This window comes from Saccopteryx leptura, chromosome 3 (genome assembly GCF_036850995.1).
Source record: "Saccopteryx leptura isolate mSacLep1 chromosome 3, mSacLep1_pri_phased_curated, whole genome shotgun sequence".
In the NCBI taxonomy this organism is placed as follows: domain Eukaryota; kingdom Metazoa; phylum Chordata; class Mammalia; order Chiroptera; family Emballonuridae; genus Saccopteryx; species Saccopteryx leptura.
This window is the reverse complement of record NC_089505.1, coordinates 326,966,022-326,992,714: the sequence shown is the minus strand read 5'-3', so window position 1 is coordinate 326,992,714 and position 26,693 is coordinate 326,966,022. Positions and strand designations below refer to the sequence as shown.

At 35.8% G+C, this 26,693-nt stretch overlaps 1 protein-coding gene across 8 annotated transcripts in view; it reads left to right on the top strand.

The window, feature by feature from the left end:
• Positions 1-26,693, top strand: part of RUNX1T1 (RUNX1 partner transcriptional co-repressor 1) — a 194,690-nt gene that overhangs the window by 100,767 nt on the left and 67,230 nt on the right. For all 8 annotated transcript variants that reach the window (XM_066379100.1, XM_066379104.1, XM_066379106.1 and 5 more), the window contains 4 exons: positions 9,306-9,443; positions 11,893-12,134; positions 16,229-16,318; positions 22,947-23,128. In XM_066379100.1, coding sequence (XP_066235197.1) covers positions 9,306-9,443; positions 11,893-12,134; positions 16,229-16,318; positions 22,947-23,128 — 652 coding nt within the window. The remainder of the gene's footprint in view (positions 1-9,305; positions 9,444-11,892; positions 12,135-16,228; positions 16,319-22,946; positions 23,129-26,693) is intronic.

Sequence of the window (26,693 nt, the reverse complement as noted above, 5' to 3'; positions counted from 1 at the left end):
GCTAAAAATAGTTTGTTTGGGAGCATGGCCCCAGATGGGTGTAGCCTGGTGAATACTGGTGGGGACACATGCGAGAGTCTATCTCCCCTCCTCTCACTTAGAAAAGAAAAAAATAACATTTTCTCTTAATAACCTAATTGTAACCACCCACAAAAAGGCCACTACTGAAACACATAGCTTAAAAAAAGAAGAAAAGGAAAGAGGTATGAAATGCCACCAAAAAAACCCCAAAACAAAACAAAAAAAAAAACTGACAAAAACAAAAAGGAGAAGAATCAAATGAGACACAGAGATACCAGAAAGCAAAACATAAAATCACTATAGAAAATCTTCAAGTGTCAGTAATTACACTAAATGTAAATGGACTGAAATCACCAATAAAAAGGCACAGAGTAGCAGATTAGATCAAAAAGAAAAACTCAACCATATGCTGCTTTCAAAAGACACATCTAACCTGCAAACAAAAGTAGATTCAAAGTGAAAGTTTGGAAAGCAATTCCACAGGCAAATAATATCCAAAGAAAACCAGGTGTTAACTAATATTCATATATGACAATGCTGAGTTCAAATAACAAAGGTACCAAGAGACAAAGATGGACATTTTATAATGATTAAGGGCACATTGTATCAAGAAAACATAACACTTCTTAATATACATGCACTGAATCATGGGGCACCAAAATACATGACACCTTCTAACTGATATAAAAATAGAAACAGACAAAAACACATTCATACTTGAATATTTCAACATACCATTGATGGCTTTGTATGTATCATCAAAAAGAAAATCAATAAAAAAAACATTGGCCTAAAAAGACACACTAGATCAAATGTAAAAAACAGATATTTATAAGACATTTCATCCCAAAACGTCAGATTATATATTCTTATTCAGTGTGTGTGGAACATTCTCAAGGATAGACCATGTGTTGGGCCACAAAACTAACATCACTAAATTCAGGAAGATCGAAATTATACCAAGCACATTCTCTTACCATAAGGCTTTGAAATTAGAATTTAACTGCAAAAAAGAAGTAGAGAAAACCAGAAAAATGTGGAAACAAAGCAACATACTTTTTAAAAATAACTGTGTCCAAGAAGAAATAAAAGCAGAGCTCAAAAGACATATACAGACCGAGAATAACAACAAAATATATAAAAATTTCTGGGATGCAGTGAAAGCAGTAGTAAAAGGGAAGTTTATATCATTACAGGCTTATATCAAGAAACAAGAGAGATTCCCAAATTAACAACCTAACATCACATCTTAAAGAACAAAAAGAAGAAAAAAAAAGTGAACAGAAGAAAGAAAATACAAAAATTAGAGCAGAACTAAATGAAATAGAGAACAAAAAAAAATTATACAAAAAATTAATACAACAAAGAGCTGATTGTTTGAAAAGATCAATAAAATTGACAAACTCCTGGAAAGATTCACTAAGGAAAAAAAGAAAAAATGTCTCGTAGAAATAAATTTGAATTGTAAGAGGAAAAATTACCACAGACATCATAGTTATACAAAAGATCATACTAGAATACTGTGAAAGGTTATATGCCATCAAATTTAGCAATCTAGAAGAAATTGATAAGTTCCAAGAGCTCTACAATTTTTTAGACTGAGTCGTGAAGAAGTGGAAAACCCCCATAAGCAGGGAGAAAATAGAAACAACTATCAAAAACCTCCCCCAAAATAAAAGTTCAGGACCAGATGTCTACACTAGTGAATTCAAAAAAGATTGGGTACCTATCCTTCTCAAAGTTTTCCAAAAAATATAGGAAGAAGCCATATTCCCTAACATTTTATGAGACCACCATAGCCCTCATACCAAACCCTGACAAGGACAAGGTAAAGAAAACTAGAGACCAGTATCTTTAATGAATACATACAAAAATTCTCTAAGAAACTACTAGCAAATAAAATACAACAATACATTTAAAAAATAATACATCACAATGAAGTGAAATTTATTTCAGAAGCATAAGGATGGTTCACTTTACAGAAACCAATCAATGTAATACACCACACCAATAAAACAAAGAACAAAAATCACATGATTATATCAAGAGATACAGAAAAGGCATTCGGTAAGATACAACATCGATTAATTTTTAAAACACTCAATAAAATGTGTATAGAAGGAAAGTACCTCAACATAATAAGGGCCATATATGAACAAACCATCATTTAATATCATACTAGATAGAGAACAAAAGGTGGCTTTTCCTCTACATCAGGAACAAGACATGGCTGCCCACTTTCTCCACTCATATTGAACATAATTCTGGGAGTTTTTGTCAGAACAATTAGGCAAGAGAAAGATATAAAAAGCATCCTTATCGAAAAAGAAGAAGTAAAGGTATCACTTTTTGCAGATTACATGATCCTGTATATAGAAACACTCCACCAAAAAACTATTAGAAACAATAAACCAATACAGTAAGGTTGCAGGATACAAAATCAATATACAAAAGTCTATTGCTTTCATATATGACAATGATGAAACTTCAGAACTAAAAGAAAACAATTTCTTTTACAATTGCAACAGAAAAAATAAGATACCTAGAAATAAACGTAACAAAGCATGTGTAGGATTTATATACTGAACACTACAAAGCATTATTGAAGGAAATTGAAAAAAGACACAATGAGCCCTGGCCGGTTGGCTCAGTGGTAGAGCGTCAGCCTGGCGTGCAGAAGTCCCGGGTTTGATTCCCGGCCAGGGCATACAGGAGAAGCTCCCATTTGCTTCTCCACCCCTCCCCCTCTCCTTCCTCTCTGTCTCTCTCTTCCCCTCCCGCAGCCAAGGCTCCATTGGAGCAAAGATGGCCTGGGCGCTGGGGATGGCTCTGTGGCCTCTGCCTCAGGCGCTAGAGTGGCTCTGGTTGCAACATAGCGACGCCCCGGGTGGGCAGAGCGTCGCCCCCTGGTGAGTGTGCCGGGTGGATCCCGGTCGGGCGCATGCAGGAGTCTGTCTGACTGTCTCTCCTCGTTTCCGGCTTCAGAAAAATACAAAAAAAAAAAAAAAAGACACAATGAAACGGAAAAATATTCTATGATCATGGATTTGGAAGAATCAAAATAGTTAAAATGTCAGTATTACCCAAAACAATATATAAATTTAATACAATCCACATTTAAATTCTAGTGTCATTTTTTAAATAAATAGAACAAAACCTCACCAGGTGTGTATGGAACTATAAAAAACCACGAATAGCCAAAGCAATCCTGAGGAAAAAAAAAATGAAGCTGGAGGTATCACACTACCTGACTTCAAATTGTAATGTAGAAACACAATAATCAAAACAGCATGATATTGGCAGAATTACAGACATGTAGACCAATAGAAAAGAATCGAGAGCCCAGAAATAAAACTGCATATATATGGACAGATAATCTTTGACAAAGGAGCCAAAAACACACAATGGAGAAAAGAAATCCTCTTCAATAAATGGTGCTGGGAAAATTGGAAAGCCACATGCAGAAAAATTAAACTTACTACAGTTCGTCCCCCTGAACAAAAATTATTTCAAAATGTAACAAAGACCTAAATATTTATACAAGATATGAAACAATAAATTACATAGAATAAAATATAGTCCCTAAACTCAGGGATCTTGGCCATAGAGAACAATTTATGAATTTGACCCCAAAGGCAGGGGAAATAAAGGCAAAAATAAATTATTTGTACTATATTAAACTAAAAAGCTTCTGCACAGCAAAAGGAACTGACAACAAAACAAATAGGCAGCCAACTAAATGGGAGATTATATTTGTAAACAATAGCTTTGATAAGGGGCTAATACCAAAATATAAAAAGAACTCTCAAAGCTCAGCAACAAAGAAGCAAATACCAATTAAAAAATGGGAAGAGGACCTGATTCTTCTCCCAAGAGGACATACAAATGGTCAACAGATATATGAAAGGTTGTTCATGTTCAGTAGCTACTAGAGAAATGCAAATCAAAACTACCCTTAGATACCACCTCACACCTGTTAGATGGGCTATTATCAACAAGACAGGAACCCTCATTCACTGCTGGTGGGAATATATAGTAGTACAACCATTATGGAAGAAAGTATGGTGGGTCCTCAAAAAATTAAAAATAGAATTAAAAAATTGACCCAGAATTAAAAAATTGATCCAGCAACCCCTCTGCTATGTGCCTACCTTCAAAATATCAAATACATTGATATATAAAGACACATGCACCCACATGTTTATAGCAGCATTATTCACAGTGGCCAAAACATGGAAACAGCCAAGGTGTCTCTCAATAGAGGATTGGATAAAGAAGATGTGGTACATATATACAATGGGATACTAAGCCATAAGAAATGATGACATAGTGACATTTATGACGTGGGTGGACCTTGAGAACATTATACTGTGTGAAATAAGTATATCAGAAAAAGCTAAGAACTGTATGATTTCACATATAGGTGAGATATAAACTGAGATTCATGGACACAGATAAAAGTGAAGTAGTCACCAGGGGGGAGGGATTGTGGGAAATGGGTGATGGTGGGGAGAAGGGTATAAAGAGGGACAAATATAAGGTGACAGAAAATAATTTGATTTGGGGTGATGGATATACAACATAATCAACAGTTCAGATGCTATAGAAATGTTTATCTAAAACCTATGTACTCTTACTGATCAATTTTACCTTGTTAAAGTTAATTTTCTAAATAAAATTTAAAAATTAAAAAAAATTAATTGTGGAAAGGAGCTGAACAGACACTTCTCCCAAGAAGGCATACAGATGGTCAATAGATATATGAAAAAAATGCTCATTTTAACTAGCTATTCAAGAAATACAAATCAATACTACAATGAGATACCACCTCACACCTGTTAGATTAGCTATTATCAATAAGACAGGTAATAGCAAGTGTTGGAGACGCTGTGGAGAAAAAGGAACCTCATTCACTGCTTGTGGGAACCTAAACTGGTACAACCATTATGGAAGAAAGTATAGTGGTTCTTCAAAAACTTAAGAATAGAACTACGATATGACCCCAAAATCCCTCTTCTGGGTATCTATACAAAAAAATAATAAATGGTACATAAACGCACATGCTCCCCATATTGATCACAGCATTATTCAGTGTCCAAGACATGGAAGGAACCATAGTGTCCTTCAACTGATTGGATAAAGAAGAAGTGGTACACATATACAATGGAATACTACTCAGTCGTAAGAAATGACGACATAGGCCGTTTACAGCAACATAGATGAACCTTGAGAACATAATACTGAGTGAAATAAGTAAATCTGAAAATGCTAAGAACTATATGATTTCTAACATACATGGTATATAAAATTGATACTCATGGACATAGATAAAAGTGAAGTTGTTACCGGGGGGAGGGTTCTGTGGGCATGGGGTATAGGAAGGGCATAATAAGAGTCAAATATACAGTCGCAGAAAATGAATTGACTTTGGGTGATGGCTATACAACATAATCAACTGTTCAAATCCTATGGAGGTGTTTACCTGAAACCTATGTACTCTTACTGATTGATGTCACCCCCTTAAATTTAATTTTCTAAGTAATACTTTAAAACAGTGACTAACTCTGGACTTACTACTAATTGACCAAGAGGTTTTTCAATCCATAATGCATCTGAGAAATAGGTACTCTATTACAATTGACCTGAAGAACTCTGATGGAAAGGTGTTTACCAATACTGAACTTACTGTATTTTTACACTGTTCACCTCTGTAGTGGTATGTAAACAAGGACAATGTAGAATGCTGGTTTTTTTAGGCTTTAAAAATACATCTGGAATTATTTGAACTAACTAAAACTAAAATAAGTGCCATGGTAGATTATGCCATGACTTTTCCTTTACTTAAAAAACAAAAAAGAAATGAATGGAAACATACCACTTCTAGAAGACCCTGACATTGAAATGCTATGTGTAGTGTATTTATATATGCCCCACTTTCTTCCTTGCATCAACCATCTTCAATACATATGTGTTGGATATTTGCCATGTGAGTTGAAGTGTTACCACATACTGAAAATCTTGTTTAGAAGTGGTGTGAATCATTAAGGTAAATCAGTCCTTTTGATTAACATAACTTGCTGCTCTGATAGAAATGGTTTTTTTTCTTTTATCATTTTGTGTCAATCTTTCAATATCATTCTCATACAGCAACTAAAAATAGAAATTATGTACAAGAAAAATACTTTTCATGAACTTAAAATGAGAAATATAATAATAATGGTTTCATTGTGCCTTCTAATTTGAAATGGAATATGATGCTTCTGTAGTTAAATCTGCTCTTTTGCTGTTCTAAAAATTTGAAGAATATATATTCCAAAATGTGTTTTTTTTAATTCAAAACGTGCAACACAACTCAGTGTACTTGAAACACATTTTCTGAAATTATTTTAATATTTTTTACCCAAGAGGAGTGTGTGTGTGTGTGTGTGTGTGTAGGGGTTAGGAGGCCTGGCTGGTAATTTCACCATCTAACTCTGTCCTGGATTGATTGCACTGAGCAGCACAGAATAAGTTACATATGGTCCCACTTTGTTTAAGTTTGTAGGACCTCTGGGTTGAAACTCTATTTGATCAGAGTAAAGCTAACCATCTCAGAAATTTGGCTAAAGTCACATCTTAAAGATTGACATACATATATTCCAGTTTGAATGTGAATGTTCCTGTTAGCAGTTGTGGTGGTTCGCTATGCCGTGGCTCACTTGTTGCTGTTCCTAGATGACATTTCAAGAATTTAAAATCATTCATCTTTTATGATAATTATGATGACGATGATCTTCTGGATAGGAGTTACGTTACAAATAGTGGACCAAGACACATATTCAAAATGTTTTTAAATCAAAATTATGATATATCAAAAAATCTTTCTAAAACTGCATAGATTAAGATAGAAATAAAAGGATTATCTGAAGTTTGAAAAGGAAACTCATTGTCATCTTTGTAGTTTCTTCTTTTTTTCATTTAATTTTTTTCTGTTTTAAAAAAATTAAAAAACGGGTTTAAGGTATGTTTTCAAATTTAAGTATTGCTCAAGGACTAGGTCAAGGTCCGTAAGGTGGGAGCTATGTCCTCTAAAGCTCAGCTTTTAGCTCCTGAGGTAAATGAAGCTGTCCAGACTGAATTTCTCCCTCTTCGGGCTCTTTTCTCTGTTTTGGTCTTTCTTCTTTTTTCTTCTCTTTTACTACTCTATTTTTTCATTCATCCCACTTTTCCATCCCCCTCCTGCTCTTTTCTTCTCTGTCTGTACAACTGTGTATTTCAATCTGTGTATCTGGACTGGCTTCTCTAACAGTTCAATGTGAGTGTTAGCAGAATGAAAACCAGATGGACCAGCAGTTCCCACTGTTATCTCCCAGCTGACTCTGGCAAGCTTCCCTTTATCCCTCCTTCCTTGGCATGAGAGAAATATTTGCCTTTATTTAGGGTGACTTGTATTTGCTGCTGTACCTCTTCCCTCAGCTGCAACATAAGTAGGAAGCTGTTTAGTCCCTTGTTGCTGAGGTTGGTTGAGGTGAGTAGACTGTGCAGTGAATTTAACTATTGAATAAATGGCTTTAACCCTGCCTAATGCATTTATTTTTCTAGAATAATTGATTTACTGATACTAGTTTTAAATCTGCATTAGCAATATGAGGACAATTTTTAATAGTAAGATAAAGGTAAAAATGTTCTCCATTTGTGTCTTTACCATCATCTCACTCAACACTTATTCAACCAGCAGTTAAAGATTAACAAATAGAGACCCTGATACTGTTAACTAGATCATATTTTGAAATGCTGTTAAGAGAATACTGATGAGTTTCATTCTTTTGTTACATCTTACCTAATATGGTATTGACATTATTTCAACTTTTAAATATTGTGTTCTATTTCAACCCAAGTCTGATGAAACTGCTTTAAATAAAGGTGTGGTAATTTTGGCATATTAGTAATTTGGACTTTTCATTTTCTTTTAATAATTGACTTTTAAGTTATTTGAGTTTTATTCTGTATACCCATATGATTATAGTATTCTAAAAGACCCATTCATATAAATGTACTTTCTTGGGGTGACATTGGTAATAATGTTACATAGGTTTCATGTATACCATTCCATGATAAATCATCTGTACATTGGACCAGGCATTCACAACCCCAAGTCAAGTCTCCTTCTATGCCCCCTTTACCCTCTTCTACCTCTCCCCATCCCCCTTTTCCTCCCATAATCACAACACTCTTGTCAGTGTCTTTATCAGTCATCTATGTTACTCTTCAAATAGTCAAGTGAGAAATATCTGTGTCTAAGGCTGCAAGAGACACCTCAAACCTGTTTGGTATGCACACACATCTGTATACTTCTGTAGAAAATTGGATCAAAAGAAACAAACAAAAACTGCCTAATTTTTACTGAAGATTTGATAAAGAGATTAAACTCATGTAAAAAGTTTAAAAATCTGAGGGATAAGTATTCTTAGCAGAAAACAGTCCTGAAGTTCAAATGTTCATTAATGGGTTATCAGAAAATTTCTTAATATCTTCAACTACTCATGAAAAAATATAAGGAGGGCCTTCAGTTTTTATTTTTTTTTGTTTTGGTTTGTTTTTTTTTTTTAGTTCTTAATTTGGAACTTTTTTATCTTACTTTGAGATTATTAATTGAATATTGGTCTCAGATTTTTAAAGTGGCAGGTCATAAACTCACAAATTCTAAGCTAATAACTCCTTTGTGTGACATATAACATTTATGTGGTGGTGATTTTTCAAACATGGCAGAAAAAAATTAAGTGAGGTGTATGTCCTGGAGACATAACCTACTTCATCTAACAGGCTAGAAGACTAAGTATAGAAAGGGGATGACAGGTGTTAAAAAATCACCAGACACTGGTTTCTATCGGTATCTCTCACCTGCATATCAGAGCTTCAGATTTGTGTTATTTCTAAGCTGTCTCAGGGGTTCATTACCATCTTACTTCCTCACCTATTTTTTTTTAAATCTTGAAAATGCGGGCTTCTGGTTTGAGAGAACTTGTGCTATTGCCTATAACACTACGAAGCTAGCATTTGCCCAAGACAGAAATAACAATAGGATGTAGAATAACCCAGTGACAAATGAGGTCCTGCCATCTGATACATCTTCTTAAGTGGGGTTTGGATGATCAGATCCTGATTTAAACTTTAGTAGATAAGCCTTTTTTTCATTGATAGATGTTAGATTTCTTCTGTTTACTTTAGTGTAAAAAAGATGACCCCAAACTAAAAAATTGAGGTGATTAAGGAAAAAAGTAACCATTCATGGTGGCATCCTCTAGATCGTACTGAGAAGCACTCCACAATGCCAGACTCACCTGTGGATGTGAAGACTCCATCTAGGCTGACTCCTCCCACGATGCCACCGCCCCCAACAACTCAAGGAGCCCCGAGAACCAGTTCATTTACACCGACAACATGTGAGTAGGCATTTCTGCATTTGTTATTTTCCTTTTGAAGTTTAAATTATGGTTTTTAAAAATTATTTTCTATTGATTTGAGAGAGAGAGAAAGGGAAAGAGAAGGGGGAAGGAGTAGAGAGAGAGAGAAAAGTGGCATCAACTCGTTCCACTTAGTTGTTCCATTTAGTTGTTCACTCATTGATTGCTTCTTCTATGTACCCTGACTGGGGATGAAACCAGCAACCTCAGCACTCTGGACAACACTATTCACTGGCCAGAGCTACATTATATTCTGTAAATAAAAATTAAGAGAAAACAAGGTCTAACATCAATGAATTATGCAGAAATGAAGCAAAAAAAATTACTTGTTTGCCAGTGACCAGGTATTGAGTAAAGATGTGTCATGACTATGGTATAATATGTGTAACTGCCAATATTTGCCTGACTTTTCGTGGATTGCTTCAAAAACATAGTTTACTACAATCTATGAATGCACACTACATTTGATCTATAACTGGAGATGTTACCACTATAACTTTTAATTCGACTTAATGTGGAACTTTTTATTTTAGTTTGTTCATTTTGACTTGGAACATGTTAATAATCATTTCCAGGTTACACCTGATCTTCTAACACTGTTTTCTTTATTTTTTTAATATGTTACTGATTTGAGAGAGAGAGAAAGAGCGAGAATGTTTTCTATTATTTACAAATCATGTTGAAATCAAACTTTTTTAGGTTAAAATGTTAAAATCTAATGTTTGCACACACACACAAGACTTGCAGTTGCATATAGAAAACTTTCTGAAATAAGGAGTATTTTTCTTGCCTTGAAACTGTCAGACTTTTATAAAATCTTTATTCCATTTCATCTCGACTCAAGCCTTATGTTCTGAATCTATGGAGTATATTGTTTTTCAAGGAAAGGACAGAACATTCTGACAAAATGGCAACTTCCTTTTCTTTTCTGTATATTCTAGCAGCGATAGTAGGTAGCTTTGTTTTAATCAGTCTCAAAGTCTTGGTTAAATTGTCATCAAGGATTTGTGAAACAAATACTGTTTGTTACAGAAAATGGTGTTTATAGACCACATGCCATTAAGTCTATATGAATAAAAATACCAAGCAAAAATAGATTTGTGGGATTAAAAGGGATCGACAAAATACACATCCCAGGATTTTTATGTAGTGTTGTGTTGCCATTTAAAAGACCTTTTCAAATGTGTAAGAAGCAGGGGGCTGCAACAGTGCTGAGTTATAACCCTGTTATCTTGTATTTGTTTTGTTGTTAACCAAAGCCATAGTGATAGACATATGTCTACTGTGAAAAATCCTAGTGAGCTATCATTTCTTCACAGGTTATTTGGTATTCATTTAAGACAAGAGACCATTTGTTACTATCCTGAAACTTTAAGAATAATAGAATGCTTAAACCATCTTCAGACTATTGTTGGAGATAGTTTTCCAAAATTTTATTTAAAAATGTGTTTGGTAATGATCAGTTTGTTAAATTAATTTTGATTTAACATTATAAAATCAAAATTTTCTTTAGTGAGAAAAGTGCAATTTTTTAGCCTATTAGTTATGCATCATTGCATTGATGTTTGAATAAATATTATTAGAAATGAATTTACTGAATTACCACCAACTATTATTAGCATAGATATGTACCGTTTGAATTTCTTGAAATAACTCCTTGATAATTACCATATATATTTTGGCTTCTTACATAAAATTTGCATTTTCCCTAAATAAATGGTTAAGAAGCATAAGAAGGAGAAAATAGCCTTCTAATTGGGTGGTATAAGGTTAAAACTTGAAAGTCTAATTTTTATAAACACAGCTGTCAGTTGTATGTACAAAACATGATTAAAAATGTTCAGTGATAAATTTAGTCTCCACCAAATGTACACTTTCTCTAGGGGAGCAGTTTAGAAAGAAATAGTCCTGTTATATTGATATAAGCTGGTGGCAAAAGGCTGACATCCAAGCGATGTTTGTTCTGTTTGAAACATTTCAGGTGGTTGGCATATGTGCATATGTTTTAGCTGACTCCATTTATAGTCAGTTTCTATGCAAAATACCCTCATGCAGAGCAAGAAGTAGACCCATTTAATTATAGAATACCTGAGCCTATGAAATTAAAGCATTTTACAAAAAAAACTCCAACAGTTATTTTAACTTTAAACTTATTTTTTTTTAATTACAGCATAAGAATTATAGTCAATAATAATGTAATAATGATGTATGGTGTCAGGTGGATACTAGATTTATTGGGGTGATCACATTGTCAGTTATATAATGTCTAATCACTGAGTTATACACCTAAAACTAATATAAAATTGTATCCAACAATTTTTAAATTACAAAATCCACCAGATTTAAAGGGAAGGAAACTTGGTTTGTAATTTTCTTGTGCATTTCTCTATAAGTTTATTTTTTCTTTCTGATTTTGTGCTCTTGACAGTAACTAATGGCACAAGCCATTCACCCACAGCCTTGAATGGTGCCCCCTCGCCGCCCAATGGCTTTAGCAATGGGCCTTCCTCTTCTTCCTCTTCTTCTCTGGCTAATCAACAGCTGCCCCCAGCCTGTGGCGCCAGGCAACTCAGTAAGCTGAAACGGTTCCTTACTACCCTGCAGCAGTTTGGCAATGACATTTCACCAGAGATAGGAGAGAGAGTTCGTACCCTCGTACTAGGACTGGTGGTAAGCAAACAGAAATCAGCCCAATTTTCTGGGATAAGGGAGAGTGTGTAGGGGAGATTAAAAAAATACAATCTCCTTTCTCACAGTTCTTTTGTTCTAATAGTTCTACTGCTGGAGATTGTATGCAGGTCTGATAATTATATAACAAGGTTTCAATTCTGCATTGTGTGTTGACCCTCACTATGGTTTGTTTCTTTTACTATTTGACTAATAAAGATATGGTTATACAGATTTATTGTTATCTTGACCATAAATATGTATTTTTGTGTAAAATTGAATAAGTATATCCTCCTGGCATGGCTAGTGCCTTTCAACAATGACAGAATGTTTTTTATGTTAGTGATTCACTTAACCTAATTGGGTGCTCTTTTTTTTTTCATTGATTGACTTTAGAGAGACAGAGAGAGGAAAGGGATGTGTGTGTGAGAGAGAGAAAAGCATTTGTTCATTCATTCGTTGTTCCATTTAGTTGTGCATTCATTGGTGCCTCCCGTGTGTACCCTGACTGAGGAGTAATCCCACAACGTTGGTGTTTTGGAATGACTCTATCTGGGCCAACCGCCCAGGGTCAGTGCTCTTTATAACTTAGTTGATTTAGAGAACTTTTATTATTAGCTTGATAAGAATATATAACATATTCTTTGTTTCTGTATTTTCATATTTAGGGCTAATAACATTAAAAATTGTTTATTGTGGTAAATATATATAACATAAAATTTACCATTTTAACCATTTATAATGTATAGTTTGGTGACATTAAGTACATTCACTATTGTGTAACCATCACCAGTCTTCATTTCCAGAACATTTTCATCACCCCAAACTGAACCTCTGTACCCCTAAAACAATAACACCACACTTTTATCCCTCCTGCACCCCTGGTAACAACTAATTGGTTTTTGGAAAATAAAAACACAAAAACAATTCTTTGTTATAGGTAAAATTACTTAAATGATTAGTGAGAATAAAAGCTACTAATGATGATTTGGAAACGTAAAAGTATATTCTATATATTATCACACTAGAAATGAAAACATATAACATTTTTAGGATCCTAAATCACTTTTACATTTATTATGATTTCATATATAAGTAGAGGATTTTCATTTAGGAAGGCTATTTTTTCATAGCAAACTGAGCCATGGAGAAGTTATGAGTCACATATTCAGTCCTTTTATCACCCGGGCTTATAGTTTTCTTTTTCTTAAAATAGATCATCTATTTTTATTACATGGGTTTATCATAGGCAATAACATACCAGTTGTGTTTTGTCAAGAAATTACAGAATTAAAAGTCTGGGTGAGAGTCCAGTGCAATAGACATGCTTCAAATCACAGTATCTCACATTAACAGAGATTCTGCAATTCAGTTTTTAAATGTTGTCTCCCTCTTCTCTGCACTCTTAAGAACAGAAGCTTTCACATTCATCACAATCTATTGCTTCACCTTGTACTCCTCCAGGTGAAGGATGGTGATTTTACAAAAGAATGTTAGCATACAGCAGTTACTTTTGTCAGTTACTTATCTTTTCCTTTTTATTCATTTTGAGTTTTGCATAATATGCTTTTCAACACCTAAATAAGTTAGACTGAGGAACCAGCCACACAAAGTAAATCCAAAACAGTCATTGTATTAAGAAAATGGTGAATATGTTGTTACTAATACAAAAAATTTTTTGACAACTGCTGTATAAATTTAATATGTATTTAACAGTGTTTTTCATAACTTTAAATATAGAAAAATTTGGTAACTGTAAGTAGATTTTTCCACATCTTAATTGGTATAATTTTGATGGCAGTACTTATTTTAAATACATTTATTTATCTGAAAACCTTATGGAGATAAGTTAAGGGGAAACATTAATTAGTAGTGCCTTGCACATCATAGACAAGTAGTGAACAATTGACAAATGAGTGAATGTATAGATAATGGATTTTGTTTTAAGCATTGACTACAAGCTTTAACACATGTCATTTTATTTAAATCTTGGGATAACCCTTTGAGGTAGTGATTTTTTTAAAAAAGATTTTATTTATTGATTTTAGAGAGAGGGGAGAGAGAAAGAGAGAAAAGGGGGGGGCGAAAAGAATCAACTTGTAGTACTTGCTTGTCATATGTGCCTGACCCCGCAAACATGGGGTTTTGAACTGGCAACCTTAGTGTTCCAGGTTGACCATCCATTGCACCACCAAACGTCAGGTGAGGTAGTGATATTTTTATACATATTTTATATATGAGGAAACAGATTTACAGAAGTAAAATATACAAGGCCACTTAAAAGGTAGGGACAAGCCTATGATTAGCACTCAGGTAGTAAATCATAATGAATCTCATTATGCTGTTATTTACACAGAGCTAAGAAAAATATTAGTAACTGATTTAATGTGCAAAACACAACTGGTCTGGCTTTAGAAAATGAGCCATAGAAACAAAAGTGGAAGGTAGTAAGGGTAAATGGGGCCAAATATATGGTGACAGAAGATGGTTTGACATTGGGCAGTGGACACAAAATACATGTACTGATCATGTATTATGGATTGTACACTTGAAACTTAATTTTATTTAATGAAAAAAATTTTAAATTACTAACTAAAAAAAAAAGATGACAGATTAAAAAAATAAAAAAGACTCCCTGACCTCTACTGCTACATATAGAAAACTAGTGTTTATAATTTCATGTTAGATGTTTTGAATCTGCGGATATAAAAAGCTTTGAACTTTATGCCCCATAGTTTATAATAAAAGGAAAAGGAACTGCACAAAAACATGGAGAAACAATATTCTAAATCTGTTAGGTCACAAATACCCTAATTTTTTCAGGCATGAGGATAATTGAAGGGTTGAAGTTGAGACTGAAGTTTACAGTTGTGAGTCTTTCTAGGGACTAAGGAAAATGAACCAAATACAGTTAATTTATTCAACACCTTTATAATAGGTTGGCTGTCTATTAAATAGATACTTTTATCAATACTCATTACCCATTGAAGGATACAAACCCAGCATACTTTGGTCTTGTTAATATGAGCTAGGTTGGGTTGAATTCGGGTCATTTTGCAGTCTCTTTTGAGTTGAGCAATACAAATTGCCTCTATGTTAAATGAAATATATTTGATAAATGGATAATTTTTTCACTCTCTATAAGACTCAGTGAATCAGAGAAGGACCAGACCTTCCTTTTTGGCTTTAATAACTCAACATACTATCCAACATAATTGTTCACCCTGAGCAAAGATGTGTTGGTAGACAAAGAAGGAATGTAAGGTGGAAGGACAGGAGAAGAATATCTCCACCCGCAGTAACACAGACATGATATGTGGGATGAATTGAGTATTTTTTTTTAATTTAGTGAAGGGAGGGAAGGCAGAGAGACAGACTCCTGTATGCACCCTGATCGGGATCATCCAGCAAACCCACTAGGAGGCAATGTTCTGCTTATCTGGGGCCATTGCTGCATTGCTCAGTAACTGAGCTCTTCTTAGTGCTTGAGACGGAGGCCATGCAGCCATCCTCAGTGCCCATTCCCATCAAGCAATGGCTTCAGGAGGGGAAGAGAGGGGAGGGGGAAGAGAGAGAGAGAGAGAATGAGAAGCAAGAGGGGGAGGAGTGGAGAAGCAGATGGATGCTTTTTCTGTGTGCCCTGATAAAATCAGACCCGGGACATCTACATGCTGGGCCGATGCTCTACCACTGAGCCAACTGGCCAGAGCCTGAATTGAGATTCTAATACTTATCTTTTGCCCATTACATGATCAGTTGTGCTTTTAAACACATCCAAATGTGTTTGTTTTCCATAAAGGTAATATTAAAATGTTCCTCATAATTGCAGAGATTTCTGTGACAAAACTATTCACAGTCTTCTAAAAGTACAACATATATTGTGTTTCATTTTCAAATGTTATTTTTAGAGGTGGGTGATACAATAAACTATATGATATTTTTTTATAAAGTCAAAAGGTTTTATTTTCAAATACTGCTTCTTGTGTGTGTCTGTTGATTATTACCCTGTGTTATAATAGTATTAGTAATTTATTAGTCTCAGTGTTTATACTATACACCAAGAGACAAATGTGTTTATGTACATATTTTTTCAACAGAACTCTACTTTGACAATTGAAGAATTTCATTCCAAACTGCAAGAAGCTACTAACTTCCCACTGCGACCTTTCGTCATCCCATTTTTGAAGGTATTGCACAGCTCACTGGTCTGGAAAGTATTTCAAACTATCTTGTTGCTGGGTCACAAATGTTTCTTTTTTAGAAATTTAAGTGTGCTTTAGACTTAATTAAATGGATAAAAAACTATCTGAATCATTTATGATCATTTCTGAAGTAGCCTTAAAATTGTAATACAGAGTGTTTTGAATAGTTAAGTTGGGAGAGTAGTTGAGAAATCTGTTTGATTAAAGGTTTTGTTTGTGTTTGGGCCATTTCAGTTATATTTTACATTTTGCTTGTCTTTAAAATGAAGAGAAGATTGGTTGTGCTTTTTAGTTCTTCAGAGTTTTTTATCTATCAAATTTATTTTTGCAACAACCTAATAAAGTGATTTTCAACCTTTTCATCTTATGGCACAAATAAACTAGTTGCTAAAATTCTGCAGCATGTCAAAAAGTATGGTATATTTTTTGCCAATCTGACAAAAACAAATAGGTGTAGTTCTGATTTATTCACATCAGATGGGTATTTTTGTGTTGGCTGCTGTCGGTTTTTTATTTGACAGTCTTAGGGAAAAGAGATCAATGTCCCTAACTAAATAGTCAGATACTTTTTATTTTAAAACTTCTTGCTGCACATTAGTGTGCCTCTTGTGGCTCACCGGTTGAAAATTGCTAGCCTAATTAAACAAAAAGAGCAGACCCTCATCTCTTTTGCCGGTGAAGAAATTGGGAGGAGTAAATGACAGATCCAAGGTGTGTCTGTCTGAGTGTTGTTTGAAGTGTGGGGATAGAAAGTAGTTTTTAACCTGACCGGGTGGTGTCGCAGTGGATAGAGCGTTGGACTGGAATATGGAGGACCCAGGTTTGAGACCCCGAGGTCGCCAGCTTGAGCGCAGGCTTATCTGGTTTGAGCAAGGCTCACCAGCTTGATCCCAAGGTCGCTGGCTTGAGCAAAGGGGTCACTTGGTCTGCTGTAGCCCCATGGTCAAGGCACATATGAGAAAGCAATCAAAGATCAACCAAGGTGCTGTAATGAAGAATTGATGCTTCTCATCTCTCTTCTTTCCTGTCTGTTCCTCTCTCTGACTCTCTCTGTCACAAAATAAATAAATAAATAAAATTTAAAAAATAGTTTTTACTTTTCAGTTTCGTGGTTTTCACCTCTTCTAACTACTGCCTCTTCATTAAAAAAACTGGAAAACATCAAAAGAGTTCACAAGAGAAGGGTCATTTTTATTTGTTGCAGCAAGTATTCATTGATGGATACTGGAAAAATTGATAGTTTGATAGAAAAGCAAATTACTAAGATTTGCTTTGGCTAAGTATATTGCTTGGGCATAGTGGGTTGTCAGTAAATAATGTGTGAAGAACAAACTCATTTTATACTAACAGTAGGCTTTGCAAATTGATTAATGAGAAGGATTCATTTGCCTTTACCTTTAAAGCTCTCTTTAAAAATGAACATTCCAAGAAGCCTGTCATTTCATTCTTTGCAAGTGTTATTTACTTGCTAAGACTCTGTATTTGGGAGAAACCGGAAATATAGTTGAACAGAGTCCTGTGTGAAATTTCATCTTTTTTAATTTTTCTTTTTTAAAATCAGATACATAAGGTTCAAGTAACTATCCAAAAGCCTAGAAAAGCTTGTCTAAATTGAGCCCAAATTTAGAACTTTATAGATGATAATAAACCTTTCCTGCTGTTGATCTTATAGAGGTAAAATGAAATAATTCTGTTCTGAAAATATTTACCGGCACTGGCTCAGTGGTAGAGTGTCAGCCTGGCATGTAGAAGTCCCGGGTTCGATTCCTGGTCAGGGCACACAGGAGAAGCAACCATCTGCTCCTTCCCCTTCCTCTTCTCCCTTCTCTCTCTCTATCTCTCTCTTCCCCTCCAGCAGCCATGGGCTCCGTTGAAACAAATTGGCCCCAGGCACTGAGGATGGCTCCATGGCCTCACCTCAGGTGCTATAATACCTCAGCTGCCCAGCAACAGAACAGCAGTCACAGATAGGAAGAGCATTGTCCCATAGAGGGCTTGCCAGGTGGATCCTGGTCAGGGCGCATGCCGAAGTCTGATTCTCTGTTTCCCCTTCTCTCACTTAATTAAAAAAGAGAGAGAGAGAGAGAGTATTTACAAACCTAAATACTAAATTAGATATTTTTATATGGAAACCTAGATTTTAATTATGTTCTTTTCATTCTTTTTTTAAGATTTTATTTGTTGATTAAAGGGGGGGACAAGAAGTATCAACTCATAGTTGGTTCACTTTAGTTGTTCATCGCTCATCTATCATATGTGCCTGACCAGACAAGTCCAGGGTTTCAAACCAGCAACCTCAGCATTCTGGGTCAATGCCCTATCCACTGCGCCACCACAGACCAGCTTTTCATTCTTTTCTATATTGTATATTTAAGGTTATAAGTACAATGTATTAATATTTTCCTCTACAATGGCTTATACTACAATCATATTCTTAAAAGCAAATTATTTTTGAACATGTCAGTTGAGTCTGGAATCTTTGGTTTTCTGAGAAAGAAAGTTGTTTTCTGTAAAGATTTCATTATGTGAATGCTGTTTCCTGTGCAAATAACACTGGTTTCTTTGCTCGCAAGAAAAGAAAAAAAATGAAGATAATATGAGGGAGGTCAGGGTCAAGTTGGCAGCCAAAAAATTTTTATAAAGCTTACAAGGACACTTCCATGTTCTTCTATCACTGCTGCATGCCATATGGCTACCATATCATTTAGTTGGGATCATTGGAATCAAAGATAAAACTTTTTTTTTCTAATTTTAGTGCTTTTTCTCAAAGGAGACATTAATGACAAAAACCATATGGTTGTGGGAACTTGGGCCTTAATAAGTGCATTCAAACATTGCTTTAACAATATGCATTAAAGTCTTGTTTTCATTAAGCTAATGTAACCCTCAGACCCTCGATTCCATTTTGCATTTATGGAGAAACATTTACTGGAAGGATATTAGACACCATTCTAATTACCTAATCTGGCACCAGAATTAGAGCAAACAAAATTGCTTTGTATTACCATATTTTTTAAATTGGAAGAAGATGTTTATGGAATCACTAAATTAAACTGAGCGTCACGTGAAATCCTCTTGTCTTGTGCCATCTTACATTTAAATTTGAAACTGGAGGCATGCATGTTTACTATTAATCACTCAGTTGTGTGACAGAGATTGTATTAAACATGAAGTTAGGAATCCCACCAAAATATAGATCAGATGAATTTTAAAGAAAAAATTTTAGTGAAAGCAGTCATAGATAGAGCATCTTTTCTTATAAGCATCTTAATTTATAGACATATTTCTTTATGCTTGAACCACATCTATTATTTAAGTCTCCTTTGCAAAAATATATTTGATCCTGAAACTAAGAAGTTATTATGTATAACACATAGCCAAATAAATGCATATTTTATAATTTATCCTTAGCGTTGCTATTTTTTGTATCTTAAAATCAACTTTTTGTACTGAATATATTAAAGCTGTTTTTGGATGGGAGCCAGGGAATGCTTTGCCAAAACACATCTGCACACAAGATGTCCAGCCTGTGAGTCAATTCTCCTGATTATCATTCAGGAATTTGTCTCTCTGACTTGGCATAACTATGTTTGCCTGCTTGGTTAAATATTGCTAGCATTCCTAACAGAAGAAATCTGATTGCTTTTGAAAGGTCTCTATATGTTTAGATAGAGCCTGTACCTGTGGTCCCAACTGAATCTGTTTCATACAGCGTGGCAACAGTCTTGTTTCTAGTGTATATGGGGGGTAGGTTTTATGATACCCCAGGTTTTGATACTCCTCTTGATAAGAGTGCCGAAGAGAATATGGAGGAGGTCGTGGAACAGTGTTGATTTTTTCTTCATTCTTATTCTGAATTTCGTGCTTTAATGAAATCCTGGCGATGTTGTTTTTCGTCTCCTCTCTTAATCCATTTCTTGTCCTACTATTTTCTTCTTTATCTTTGAAATCCTTTGAAAGAACCAGGAGTAGAGAGGTTTGCAGTATGTTATTTTGGACAGTTGAAATCTTATATATATACTTCAGAATGATTCTTAAAACTGTTTCAATGTTTACAAAGAGATACAGCTTTATTATTTTATGGATAGCATGCAATATCTAAGATTTACCTTCACTAAGAAGGGAAAAAGAGAGTTTAAAAATATTTGAAAACATATTTATTACCTACATGATCCTCTAGAGACTAACTGCAAAGGGTTTATTTTTAGCATTGTTCTTGTGTAGGAAATCTTTTCTTTGCTACAGTGTGTGGTATGTGCTTTTCTTTAGCAAATAATCCTAGTATTTTATTCCTTGTGCACAAATATGCTTTGGCATTATGAGATGGTTTCTTGATTGATATCTCAGAAAATGGATTTGAGTTTTAAGTCTAGCTCTGGTGCCTGTCCCTGATACTCTGGAGGGCACACAGATTAAGGCAGTTGGGACCTCCTGTATTCAGAAATGTTTTTCTACCTGATGGGATGGTTCCTACAAGTAAAATCCATGTGTTGCGAAGAGATTTATGTTGTTGATCTTTCTTTGAATTTGGAGTGTTATTGGGGATGAGTGCTATTTACTCCACCATACAATTTACTCTATTGCCCTCCCCTCAAAAAGAATAATGAATGAGAGAGTGAGAGAAGAAAAGAAAAGCAACAACAACCTGGATTTATAATGTCAAAGTAAGTTTACTTTTTAGAATAAAATTCCATTTTTATTTTAATGCTTTGCTACATGTGGAATTGTCTCCTTACCTTTCATTACATTTGAGATTGCCAGAATTATGGATCAGCAAGTGTGGTCTGACAGTATTTTTCAAAGAGCTGGGCATGGTGAGGAGTGACAGTGATAGGTACACAAGATTTCCTCTATTAAAATATATGTATATTTTAGACTAAGGATGATATAAAGAAAGCAGATTATTATTTTTTGAAGTGAGGAGAGGGGAAATAGAGAGACAGACTCCTGCATGTGCTCGACCAGGATTCATCCAGCAATACCTGTCTGAGGCCAATGCTCCAATCAACAGAGCTGGCTGTCCTCAGTGCCTGAAGCTGATGCTTGAACCCCTCAAGCCTCTGGAAGCGAGGGGGAAGAGAGAGAGAAGGGAGAGAGGGAGGGAAAGAGAAGCAGATGGTTGCTTCTTATGTGTGCCCTGACCAGGAATCAAACCTGGGATGTCTGCATGCCAGGCCAATGCTCTACCCACTGAACAAACCAGCCAGGGCCTGAAAGCAGATCATTTTTGTAGGTTATTCATATATTCTGTTTTGTGTATAAATTCCACTGGGATATGCGACCATACATGGTGCATTACTAAAATATATGAATCTGAATCTGATGATTACAAAAAATAATATCTACGATCATATCTCTCTCTCCATATATATATATATATACACACACACACATATATATATATATATATAATTTGAAGTTAGTACTTGACCAGAGATATTTTGTAGGATTAGCCTGTGTTACCTGGGTAAGTTACTAGATACAAAACTGAATGTGTCAGGAAGCCTGTTTTGAAATTAAATGAACTGTGCATGTATTTTAGCTACCTCCTATCTTCCATAGGGAAAAACAAAAATTGCTCATGAATGGAACCTCATATCCTATGAAGCACATAATTTTATTATGTTCAAGTATGAGGGACCTTAAAAATAAGTAAATGCCAATTCCAATGTGATCAGTGGTCATGGAAGCAGGAGAGGTGAGGAGTGACAGTGACAGGTACACAAGATTTCTTCTATTAAAATATATGTATTTTTAGAATAAGGATGGTATAAAGAAAGAAGATTATTATTATTATTATTTCTTTTCCAAGTGAGAGGAGGAGAGATAGACTCCCACATGGCAACCCCTATCTGAGGCCGATATTCTGCCCATCTGGGGCCATACTCACACTGAGCTATTTTTAGCATCTGATAGGAGGCTCCACAGAGCCATCTGAACTGCCCTGGGCTGATGCTCTCTAATTGCCCTATGACTGCGGGAGAGAGAGAGAGGGAGGGAGGGAGAGAGAGAGAGAGAGAGAGAGAGAGAGAGAGAGAGAGAAAGAGAGAGAGAAAAAAGAGAAGAGAAGAGAAGAGAAGAGAAGAGAAGAGAAGAGAAGAGAAGAGAAGAGAAGAGAAGAGAAGAGAAGAGAAGAGAAGAGGAAGGAGTAGAGAAACAGATGATCACTTCTCCTGTGTGCCTGACCAGGAATTGAACCCAGGACATCTACACGCCGGGCTGAAGCTCTACCATTGAGCCAACTCATTAGAGCTTATTATTATTTTTTTAAGTTAGATGTGGGGAGATAGAAAGACTCCTGCATGTGCCTGACCAAGAGCCACCAGGCCACCCTCATCTGGGGCCAATGCTTGAATCAACAAAGCTATCCTCAGTGTCCAGGGCCCACCCTTGAACCCATCCAGTCAGTGGCTGTGATTTCGGACACCTCATGCTTGGCACAACTCAGGCTCAGAGGAAGGCTATCATTGTAGCCCAGTACTGAGATTTGTGCCAGGGAATCAAACCTATTGCATACATTCAATGACATTTTTTGATTAGTTGAGTTGCATTCTCCATCAGTGTTTGAAAAGTGAATTAGTTTCATCTTTTCATTCCTGTCATACTCCTACAGGCGAACTTGCCTCTGCTGCAGCGTGAGCTCCTCCACTGCGCAAGGCTGGCCAAACAGAACCCTGCCCAGTACCTCGCCCAGCATGAACAGCTGCTTCTGGATGCCAGCACCACCTCACCTGTTGACTCCTCCGAGCTGCTTCTCGATGTGAACGAAAACGGGAAGAGGCGAACTCCAGACAGGTGAGAGGGAGGACTGTGCACTAACCATGGCCTTTTCCTTGTACCTATGGTATGAATACATGCTTCATGTGGTGTTTAAATTGTTGACCTACATACACCTCTTGGAAAATAGCAATAGGCTAAATTACCCATATTGGGGACCTTGCACTGGTCTGGGATGTTACAGAGAGACAAACATTTGTTTGGCCTGTGTCAGGCTTTTGTGCAGGTTAATTTTTGTTGCATGTAATATTAAGATAAATGGTAAAAATAAATGATATTCCAGTGTGCTAAGTGCCACTGATTACTCTTAGACACAGTATTAAAATTATCGTTGATGACTTACCTTTCTGTTATGCTGGAAGACTTACAAGTGTTAGAGGAACTTGATAGTTATGTCATTATACTGATTTTTTTCCCTTTGATGTAGTCAGTCAATTTAAAAGAAAATTGTAAATTGAGTAGTAATGTTCTTATTTTGTGAATAAATAGTACTGCTACTGAAAAAAATATATGAAATTGCTATTTATTATATAATTCATCCCATATTTTACCCTTCAGTGACAAGCAGTTTATTGTTTCGAGTTTTCTCAAAACATGATGGTGTTGAAAGCTGGTCTTTATGTGTTACTCAGTAAACACAATATAGTAACTATTGATTTTGCTTTTATGTGAACTAAGAGAAAACGTATGGGAAACAAGGTGAACTGAGTGAAGATAAGAGTTAAACAATAGAAATAATAAATTTATTTTTGCTGAGAAATTTTATTTAATATTTATTCTATCAGGCACTTTGCTCTCATAATGAGGATTCTAAGGGATGTAAAATAAAGTTCCTTATTCTTTAAAACTTAAAAAGTAGTTGTTGAGAGCCTGGCTGGTTGGATTAGTGGTAGAGCATCAGACCCACGTGTGGAAGTTCCGGGTTCGATTCCCGGCCAGGGCACACAGGAGAAGCACACATCTGCTTCTCCACTCTTCTCTCACTCCTTCCTCTCTGTCTCTCTCTTTCCCTCCCACAGCCAAGGCTCCATGGGAGCAAAGTTGGCCCGGGTGCTGAGGATGGCTCCATGGCCTCTGCCTCAGGCACTAGGATGGCTCCAGTTGCAGGGGAGCAACGCCTCAGATGGGCAGAGCATCGCCCCCTAGTGGGCATGGCGGGTGGATCCCGGTTGGGTGCATGTGGGAGTTGGTCTGTCTGCCCTCTCACCCCTGCTTCTCACTTCAGAAAAATACAAAAACAAAAGTAGTTGTTGAATAAGGCATATGCATGAAACTGCTCATGTCCTTATTAAAATAATTTTCCTTAATACCTCATCCTCATATATTATTATTTTCTTATATAGGAATGCAAAGTCTCATAGCAACATTTTACATAGTATTTGTGAAATACAGAGAATATGAAAATGGAACTATTCGAATTTATTATTCATATAATATATAATTTTTTTTCTTTCTCTTCAGGCATGGGTGTGACAAGTTTTGAGAGGTTGACACTCAGCCACAATTATGTTTCATATTCATAGGAGATTATAGTTCTTGGAGCTGTTCAGAGACATTTATCTGTGACTAACTTAGCTGCCCTTAGATGTATTAGCTGCTTTGCAAATCAGAATATTTTTAAAAGTGAGCCAGTTTACATATAGCTATCATAGTTTTTATGTTACAATCTCTGGAATTTGTCTCCTCTTAATAGTTGAATGTTCCTGAAGCAAAGGTTAATCATTAGTTTACTTCTGACATACTGTAAGACCCACCTTCATATGTGACCTACCAACAACATTTCTTTCTTATTTTTGCAAGTAATTTTTCCTTGGCCATATCTAAGCATTTAGCACTTTAGCTTTTAAGGGAACTGCTTAATCCAAGTGTCTGCCCAGACAGTGGCACATTCACATGATGCTGAAAACCAAGAAGTAAGTGGCCCAAGGATAGCTGATTTATGTGTGCATTCTGTTTTATCCTAACCATTTACCCTGCAGGAAATCAGTACTGTGTGCAGGTATTGAGATGTTTCAGCTTCCTTTTTTTAGGACAGTGTAGTAAAAGCGTTAGGGAGAGGCTGGGTAAAAAATTGGAAGAACATTTATTTGGGCCGAGGAATGGGTAACAGGAAAATGTGTAGATAGCTGTGATATATGTACAGATAATCCTATAGGCAAAATTGGAAGTGGACACAATGTATTCTAGAAACTCTAACTGCTAAGTATCTATAACAGGCAGCATGAAAACTTCTTTTATTCATTTCTCTGTATTCCCAGCCATTTCCCCACTGGTTCTTTTCCAGTGTTTTATATTTGTACCGTGCCTTTAGACTTTCCTTGGACAGTGCTGAGGTAAGACCTGAACAATGTACTAACGTTAATATGGAAAATTCATATAAATTACACAGAAAAGCAGCATTGGGGGGGAGGGCATTAGCATTTTTTTTTTACAGAGATAGAGAGTCAGAGAGAGGGATAGACAGGAACAGAGAGATGAGAAGCATCAATCATTAGTTTTTCATTGCACATTGCGACACATTAGTTGTTCATTGATTGCTTTCTCATATGATGTGCTTTGACCCTGGGCCTTCAGCAGACTGAGTAACCCCTTGCTCGAGCCAGCGACCTTGGGTTCAAGGTGGTGAGCTTTTGCTCAAACCAGATGAACCCGCGCTCAAGCTGGCGACCTCGGGGTCTCAAACCTGGGTCCTCCGCATCCCAGTCTGACGCTTTATCCACTGCGCCACCACCTGGTCAGGTGGCATCAGCATTTTTATTCTGGTGAGTTGTAGCTATCTGTGCATGCATGTTTGCACTCAGTCAGGTAGAACTCTCTTAAGAACCTTCAGTTTTATTCTTGCTGTGCTTACTTATTGACAGAATTAACTGTTGGAATCAATTAACAGGTTTGCTCTTGGATAGAGTGTTCTTTTTCAAGTGAAACCCTGAAGTGTATGTTATAATGGAAAAATGGAAAATGGATTTCCTTAGAGTTAGGAGGAAGGGTAATGAGAATATGTGGTGTAAATACACTTGTGGGAATTTGATCAGAGCCAAGAAAATATGAACCTCTAGAGTATTTCTTTGCATATATTTTCTGAATCTTGTTTGCATATGCATTTTTCTCTTCTCTGGTTACTTATCTGTATATCCAGACGTACGGTATGAAGTTTTACAGAGTAGGGAGCTGTCTGACAGCAGAGCTCTTTTTGTTTTACTGAATGTTTTGCTGGTGCATATGGTCTGACATGGGTGAGCAGCCACATTGAGATTCTGGAGTCTATTAAACTGGCTCATTAAAAAGATCAATCTGTTTCTGTAATAACACTGGGAATCATCAGTCACTAAAAGAGGGAAAAACTGACACCTGAGGAGAAAACACATTTTGGTAATTTGTTCATGACCTGTCATGAACAAAAGAGCACTCTGTATTTTGTTTACAACTTCAGGGTTTAAATTTTGTGATGGTTACTGATTTAATCTACTAAATAGTTGTTACATGTTTTAGGGATGTGTTTTGGCAAATTTACCTGTTTCTCATCCTTAAATGTGATTGTCACTGGTCATATCTTTTATGATTTTTTAAGCATTATTATTATTTA